This window comes from Camellia sinensis, chromosome 2 (assembly GCF_055761805.1).
Source record: "Camellia sinensis isolate YWXY chromosome 2, ASM5576180v1, whole genome shotgun sequence".
Classification (NCBI taxonomy): Eukaryota; Viridiplantae; Streptophyta; class Magnoliopsida; order Ericales; family Theaceae; genus Camellia; species Camellia sinensis.
Window position 1 is genome coordinate 221,591,899 of NC_138962.1, and position 9,115 is coordinate 221,601,013.

Consider the following 9,115-nt stretch of genomic DNA (forward strand, 5'->3'; position numbering starts at 1 on the left):
AATGTGGTCTCACATTTTAACTTTGTTTATTCGACAATGAAATATTCTGCTTCAATTTGTAAGAATATTTTCATGATTGATGCTTTTTCATGACCAAGTATTGTTTTGAATGGGTATGTCTTGTTGACTGAATAAGATTCTAAAGTCACGTTTGGATAATAGATTTGGATAAAGATGGAATTTCAAATCTCTACTTAAATTTATGATTCAAACACAGTCTAAGTATTTGTGTGGTTGATGCTTTTTCTTGCCTTGGATGAGTACAATGTCATTTTTTAAGGAATGAGATTCACTGTGTGAACTAAGCTGCTCTATTTATAGAAATGTTTCCATTCAAAATTCAAACAAAACAACCAAAAGAACAAGTACTCAATAAGTATGCAGGAGATAGTGTGGTAAGTCTCATATGACTTTTCTTCAAATTTACTTTCACTTTTGTAATGTGGACGAATCATCACCGGAATCTTCTCTTTTTGTTGCAGGTCAGTGTTATCTATTCTGCTAGTACTCTCCAGTTGAGTACTAAGTTGGCAGTGTGGTCAGAAAATTACTCACACAATAATTATCACCTATTTTTTCAAAATAAACGTGATTCAAATATATAATAACTAATGCATGATTATCTTAATTTTTTGTATAAATATTATACTTAACAAGCTTTAAAAAGTGAATGATTCGAGTTACTGAGGTCAGCCCCAAGATGAGCCTACCAAATCTAAACTCTCTCTCTCAAGTCGAATAGCAACTTGAGAAAATCCAATCCTAAAGACTAAATTTATAATTAGATTCATTTTCTTGCAGTGGGAATTGCACTCAGAACTAGAATGAATCTCCACACTTGGGTGGTGGGTACAAGGGCTGGAGGAATGGGAGAGTAGGGGCAGAGGTGGTCTGGCGATGGTGTGGGAGGGTGTGGGGTTCTATAGCGAGGGACAGTGGGTGAAAGAGAGCAATGAGGGAAAAAAAAAAAAATTCTTGATTTTGTAATTATTCTTGTAGTCAATTTTGTTGAAAATAAATAAAATAAAATCATGTGAAATCAGATAAAATCATTCAATTTTTATTTTTATTTTTATTTTATGAATGAGGAACACACAAGATAAATGACGGGCTTATTTGGGAAGATTGGATTTGAGTTAAAAAGTCAAAAAAAATTTAAAAAGTCAAAAATTTATTTCATTCTACCTATTTTTTGCACTTGTTAAAATTCTTTTCATCTCATATTTTAATAAAAAAATAAAATCTCAAACCAACACTCAAACATCGAAGTGTAACCCCATGATAGGCTCCATAGTCCGAATAGAAGAGAAACCAAATATCTCTCCAACTGGAGAGGGGTCTGAGAATCCTCTATTTCAAATTTTTTTTATACCTTTGTTTCAAATGACTCACAGTATTTTAATTATACATCAAGATTTACATACTTTGAGACTCTTACATGATATGGCGAGGATTAATTCATGTGTTTTAAGCCTCAAACACAAATCTGAAAAGATGAAGAATTGTGCAAGCAACATGAAGAAGTCCACGGCAAAATGGGTGTTTGTTTCAGCTTTTCAGAGCTATCTTATGACTTTTAACTTTGAAAAAGTTATTTTAGACTGTTTGATTAAACTTATTTCAAACAACTTCTCATTCTAGCAGCTTATTTTAACTCAAAAAAGCTGATTCTGAGAAGCTGCTCACCCCTTGCTTCTGATTATCAGCTTCTGCTGTGGACATGTTAATTTATAGTTATACTCTTAAATTTTTTTATTTTTTATTTTTTAAAAATAGAAAAAGACTCAAATGGACTATAAATTATTATTATTATTTTTTATGAGAAATGTAGACAAACAAAAAATAAAAATTAATTAAAAAAGCTATTTCACAACTTATTTAACAAACACTACTCAGCAACTTAAATCTATAATCCAACAGTTACACCAAACAGATTAACAACTTCTGATTAAAGTCATAATCTATAGTCTGTTAAGTTATAATCTATAAACTGTTTTAACAACTATACCAAACAGGGCCAAAGCTCATCTGAGTTAATCTTGAGGGCGTTACCAAAACTGGGCCTTATCTTCAAAGCCACTGTCTCTGTTCACAACCCTTACACTTGTACCATTCCCAAGTTCACTACCCATTACACCCTCATAGCCAACGGAAGGTTTGGATTCATTACCCTCATCATCAAAGTATTTTATGTAACATATATGTCACGTGATCAAAATAACGTGGTGTAACTTTTTATTCATTAATTGAGAAACATGAGGAGTATTATAAATAGTGATTGATAAGGAAATATAATCATGTGGTTACTCCGAGACTATTGCATGATTTTTCATGTTGTTGTTGTGTCGTCCTATGAGGGTTTGTTTCAAGCTTATTTCAATTATTCTAACTATTCATATTGTAGGATTTATCAAGTAAATCATCTACGAAAAAAATTAGATTAATTGAATATTTGTAACTCTATACCAAGAATTCATTTGTTTTTATAAAATAAATGATTACCATGGTTTTAATATATTTTTTAAAAAAACAATTAAGACTTCATCATGGGCTATAAATGTTCAATTAATTTAAATTTTGCATGAATGATATAGTTGATAAATTTTACAATATGAATAATTTGAATAATTAAGAATAAACTCGGGACAAACTCCCATAAGCCCTAGCAGGGTTGTTGTACCCTTACAACCACCCTCTGTCTTTAATTAATATGTGGCAAAAAGTGAGACTTGAGGAGTTACTTTGTGCTCAGCATGAAGTATTGAGTGTTCAGTCACATCAAATTTCAGTTGCCACATGTTAATTAATGAGTAAAAAGATACATTACATCATCTTGGTCACGTGAAATATCTGTTACATAAAATACTTTCATTCTTTTCTCATAACAACTTATTATGCAGTTAGGCAATTCCAATATTTTTGTTTTGTTTTGTTTTTTTTTTTTGTGTGCAAAAATTACATGTCATACCCTGAATTTTCTCATAATTTTATTTATTTATTTGTTCATAAATTAGCACAACACAATTTGTGAGAAAATTAACATAGTTAATCTGTCATTGAAGGAATTGCAATTTTTTTTTTGAGCAATTTCATTTTAGTGATTTGATTTTGTGTTTACTTCTACTAGCAGACCAGCGAGATCGCAACTGGAAAAATACCCCCAAAGCTGCTGAAATCTAACACAAGGACCGTGGTGGAGGTGTCAATTGCGGTACATGAAATTGGAAGCTTAAAAATGCACTGGCAAGTACATGAATTATTTTTCTCAAAGTCTCTCGTTGTAAAGCACTTTGTTTTGTGCTTATAAATTTAAATCGAATATTTTTGTTTTTTCCTACTATGGTTATATTCAATTTCAATAGTGTTCTATACATTTCAAAATGTGTTATGTTAATTTTTTCATTTTTTGGGGTTGAAGATTACTTTCCAATGAATTTAAAACATCAAAATGGTGATGAAAAGTATAGATGAAAAAAGAGAAGATAAATTACAAATACATCTTATCAGATTTACTTAAAATATGAAATGCCTCCACATGGTTTGAAAAATCATAAATACTTTATTGTCGAAATTTTTTATTTAACAGAATTAACCCCAAAAAAATGAAATATCTAACTACTCTCCTATACAACAATAAAATTACCTGAATTGTTAATTGAAGTATAATTCTAACATTATTAAAACTATTAATTAACTTGACAATTTATTAATAAAATATGTCATTTGTTATGCGATTATAAAGTTGAAGGGGCACGATGTAATTTCCAAAACTATATAGGATAATTTATATTTTAAGCAAATCTCAAAGAATATATTTGTAATTTATTAAAAAAAAAATAGAAAGAGAATCTAGAAGAGCATAAACACAATTTTGACATTTTAATTTGGAGGGAAATTCATTTTAATTTTTCTTGGCTGATATTGAAAACTGTTTACATAATGTCAATTTCTGGGTAACGAATTGTTTAACAATGGCTTAAATAATAATTATTTTTTTACTATTTCATGTTAAAAAATCACAATGGTCAATAGCTGATTGCTTTTGTTGATAAAAGAAGAAGAAAAAAACATTTCATGCCAAAAAAAAAAGAAAAAACGATTTTATTTAACATGTGTTAAATGCAACAGCTTTTTCAATAACTACTTTTTTGAAACAAGTAAAAAAAATTATTAAAAAGAAATTGAGAAAATTATACCCGTGATACATATAATTTGTTTCTTATATCAATTTAATTAATATAATTTCAATTGTATTAAATTTGCCTTTTATTTTTTTACATCGTGTCAATTTAATTTAAGAATAATTCAATACATACTAACAATCACTAAAAATACCAGAGGCCTAATGTGATTGATTGCCAAAAAAGTGATAATATTTAAACACCCAGTGATGTTTAGACATGTATGCTTTTAGTAAGATTGTTAATAAGAGTTTAAGTAGATGCAACATTGTTCTTAATCTAATTAATAATATCTGTTAACGATTTAGATAAAAATCAAGGACATAGTAGTCATTTAAATGGAATGGACCATTTAAATTGAAAGACGCTTGTTAAGTAAAATAACTAGCTATTTTAATTATTTTACAGCTCTAATAGACTCTTTAAATGCTAATTTTATTCAGCTAGATCTTTTTTTTGCACATTACGTTTAGAGTCATTGAAGATTCTTCAAACTTCAAGAAACACTTCATCTTCTTTCCTTTCAATCTCTAACGCAGGCGTAGATGTAGTATGCTGTAAAACCCTATCAATCATAAATTAATTTGGATAAAAAGCTAGATAAAGAGTAGTGTTAGTACTTAGATAAAGTGATTAGTTAAAATAAATATTGTAATTTTTTTATTTCTTTTAGTTAGTAAAAAATTATTAGTAAGATTAATATTACTCGAAGAGCACTCATGTTACTTTTTATTTCAATTTGAAACTATCCTCATTCACGCGTGCTCTAACAATGTGGTCTCACATTTTAACTTTGTTTATTCGACAATGAAATATTCTGCTTCAATTTGTAAGAATATTTTCATGATTGATGCTTTTTCATGACCAAGTATTGTTTTGAATGGGTATGTCTTGTTAACTGAATAAGATTCTAAAGTCGCGTTTGGATAATAGATTTGGATAAAGATGGAATTTCAAATCTCTACTTAAATTTATGATCCAAACACAGTCTAAGTATTTGTGTGGTTGATGCTTTTTCTTGCTTTGGATGAGTACAATGTCATTTTTTAAGGAATGAGATTCACTGTGTGTACTGTGTGAACTAAGCTGCTCTATTTATAGACATGCTTCCATTCAAAATTCAAACAAAACAACCAAAAGAACAAGTACTCAATGAGTATGCAGGAGATAGTGTGGTAAGTCTCATATGACTTTTCTTCAAATTTACTTTCGCTTTTGTAGTAACAGGAATGCAAATTTGGAAATGATAATGAATGGTTGTATGAAGCATACTTCACTCTAGTCTGGGTAAAGACGGAAGAGTTTAGTCCAAGCTCTCAAATTGTGTCACACTTTAGCATTTTTGGCACAATTGAGAGTTCGTACTGGACTAAACTCTCCAATTTTTATCCAAATTAAACAAAAAAAGTCATTTATCTTTTTCGAATGCAATATTATGTGAATTCATAAGGATTTATTTGTGAATTCCAAATTTTTCGTGAAATTATTTGTTGAAAATAATTTCATGATCGAAGCCTCCCATTATTTAGAAAATTGTCTAAAATTAAATTTATAGTTTTTATTTTCATAAATTTTTATTTATATTTATTTATAAAGTCAAAAATCATAAAAAAATTTGTTTGGTGCCTATTTTCATATAAAAATTATAAACAATTTATAAAATTTATTAAATTTTGTAACCAAAAAAAATGATTTTACTAGTTTGGAAAATAAGTTTTTATTTATTTCTCCGTCTCCCACCTCGTCCAACTATCACCCATCCAGCCACCCCTACCTACAACCACCTTCACCGGCAACTAACACTGACCACCAGTTATTATGACTAGCAACTACCTCCAACCACCACCATCCACCTCCTGCTGGTGGCAATTAATTCTTGCCAAAAATCACCTTTGGCCACTACCTTTGGCGGCTAATAACCACCAACTTTTAACTGCTGACCACCATCTTTTGTTATCAACAAACACCTATGACTACTGCCGCTTGCCAACAATCACATCAGGCCATTTGTCTAATTTATTTTCAAAATATCAAAATGTGTAGCTAGTATGATTTTATTTTCGATTTTACTAAGCATAAGCTATAGTTGACTTGGCCATCTAAATTATTGGCCCTTTTCCTTCCACAATGTGTGTTCAAGCAGCAATGCAATGGCAAAGGTACAGTACAAGGTGGCAAATGCATTGGACAAATTGAAATATGAGATAACTGATGTTGATCTTGAAGGCATTACTCGCGAGGGCTTCATCTTCAAGGCCAAACTCTTGGTTGAAAACCCCTTCACTCGGGACATTCCCACTAGCACCATATCTTACACCTTCAAAATCAATGAAAGGTTTCTATATACATATATACATATATATATATATATCTCACTAATTATTTATTTATTGAGAAAATTACGAAAAAAATGGGATTTGGGGTAAATAAGTTACAGATATGGGGAGAATCAATTTTTATTACGATAGAGATAAAAAAAAAGAAAAAAAATTTAGAAAGGGAAGGAATCCATCCTTGAATTTAGCAAAATACTACTCACACCATCCCCCACCACTCCCAACACCTCAATTGCCCACTTGCAACCCCTTCCCTACCCATTCGCTCACCACCACAACACCCTCAACCCCTCTTTCACTACACTCCAACCTCTTGCGATCTCTTTTCAAAACCCTAGATCCTCAATCCCCTATACCACTAAACAATTTCCCCATCTCTCTCGGTTGTGACCCCTCTCTCAAACCTTTTGGAATTATAAAAAAAATAATTAGTATTTAAAAAAATAAAATATACGTATAGATTTAAATTTCTTATTGATTTCTTTCCTAATTTGATGTGTTTACTCCTAACAAGGGTGATTGCAACTGGTACCATACCCCCAAAGTCATTGAAAGCAAATGTGAAGACTAAAATGGAAGTGCCAATAGAGATTGCTTACAAAAACATACCAAACTTGGGGAAAGAATTATATATCATATTGGCTGAGACTTATGTCATAAAGTGTGAATTAGACTTGGTTCTCACCTTCATTGGAGAACAGTGCATTCTACTCACAATCAAGGGTGAAAAGAAGGTTCCTTCAAAGTCACAATTGGGCAAAATGTTAATAAATAGTTGGAAGGAGAAAATTAAAGATGTTAAAATGGTCTCTTACGCTAAGAGATTGGTCTAGTGGATGATGAGACATTTTCTTTTAAGTTGTGATGTTACTGTTGCACTATGTAGTTTTTCATTTCCCTATTTTCTAAATGAAAAAAAAATATATGCATGCACTATTTTTATCTAAATGTAATTGTCTCTCAAGATGTCTATATGTTTGAGTTTTATTGTTGCGCTATTATACTATTTCATTCTCCTATTTTTCTCTTATTGAATGGAAAAAATTAAGCTAATAAATGAAATTTTTTCTCATGATATCTAAGGGTTGAGTTTTATTGTTTTCCATATAGTATTTCATTTCTCTGTTTTCCTTCTACTAAATGTAAACAAAATATACATACACTTATTTTTGGCTAATAAATGAAATTTTCTCTCATGATTCATTTCAAGCTTCACTTATATATAGATCCACTCTAGGTAGGTTGGCTTCTAGAGACTATTAATTAAAAACTGTATCCCTAAACCAGTTTTACTTGCAATTACAAGATTATTTTTAAATTTTAGGAGTGTGTGAACAAAACACAAATTTTTAAAAAAAGTTCAAGTGAACTGTGTTTAAAAAATGAAAGTTAAAAAAATCCTTTTTTTTTTTTTGTCGGCAAAAGAAAAGAACTTTATTAATGAGAACAACATACAATGCATATGATATTACATCAATAAAGAAAATGCAAGTGCAAAACGCATATTATTATCATTTAATTAGTCTCAAACTAGGAGTTCAAAAAAAAAAAAAAAAAAACTTATTATCATTTGAAATTATAAATTTTTATTATTTTAAATCAATTAAAACTTGTTGAGCGAGCAACCTAGTAACAATGCATTGGTTCATAGAGTCTTCAATGCAAAGGTTTGTAATTGGACCAATCAAAAGCTTCCATTTACGTCAAACATGAAGGCGCTATTATACTATTTCATTCTCCTATTTTTCTCTTATTGAATGGAAAAAATTTAGCTAATAAATAAAATTTTCTCTCATAATATCTGAGGTGGAGTTTTATTGTTGCGCCATATGATATGTCATTTCTCTGTTTTCCTCCTATTGAATGAAAAAAAATATATACATACACTTATTTTTAGCTAATAAACGAAATTTTCTCTCATGATTCATTTCAAGCTTCACTTACATATAGATTCACTTTAGGTAGAAGTGTTCGCGGTTGGGTTGTGGCCTCGGAACCTTCAATCTGCCATCCGTCCGAAACTAGGCGGATTGGAGAAAATTAATCCGCAGCCATCCGCCGGATTGGCGAATGCTGATTGACAGATTGGCAGATTGACGGATGAATACGAATCGGTTTGGCGATTTTTATTTTTATAAATTTTCAATATAATAAAACCTGTCAACATAAAATTTATTTATTTATTTTTTTGGGATAACAATCCAATTTGCCCTCTACAAGCTTAGATACCATTCCATGGGAGCTAGAAAAAAAAATATCAGCTTATAAGGGCTAACCCAAACAAGGCCTAAAATAGGTCCAGCCCAAACAAATATCATATCCCCCATCTATATAAAGAGAGGACACCCCAAAGAAGGTGAGAGGTTATCTCTCTCTACATTACACACCAACACTCTTTATTTTCTATACCTTCATTCTTTCAATCAAGTGACTAATTTCACCATTGGAGTGTCTCCGGTCGGCAATCCCGATTGGATGGCACTGATCATGATCATCTTTGCAAATCTACAGGAACAAAGTTTATTTCTTCGTTGGATCTCTACAATCCATGTGAGAGGATCTTCTTAGTTTCACAATTGGCGCCGTCTATGAGAATCG

The 9,115-nt window shown here is 30.5% G+C and overlaps 1 protein-coding gene across 2 annotated transcripts; it reads left to right on the forward strand.

Moving 5' to 3' along the window:
• The first annotated feature begins 334 nt into the window (after positions 1–334).
• Positions 335–7,465, forward strand: LOC114308124 (desiccation-related protein PCC27-45-like). 2 transcript variants are annotated; one of them, XM_028253612.2, is made up of 3 exons: positions 335–395; positions 6,325–6,516; positions 7,032–7,465. In XM_028253612.2, exons 1-3 carry the CDS (start codon positions 379–381, stop codon positions 7,348–7,350), a joined length of 528 nt encoding a protein of 175 aa, XP_028109413.1. In that variant the 5' UTR covers positions 335–378; the 3' UTR covers positions 7,351–7,465. The 2 variants fall into 2 exon arrangements, with proteins under 2 accessions (XP_028109413.1, XP_028109414.2); XM_028253613.2 differs by lacking the exon at positions 335–395 and adding an exon at positions 5,222–5,356.
• Positions 7,466–9,115: the final 1,650 nt, after the last annotated feature.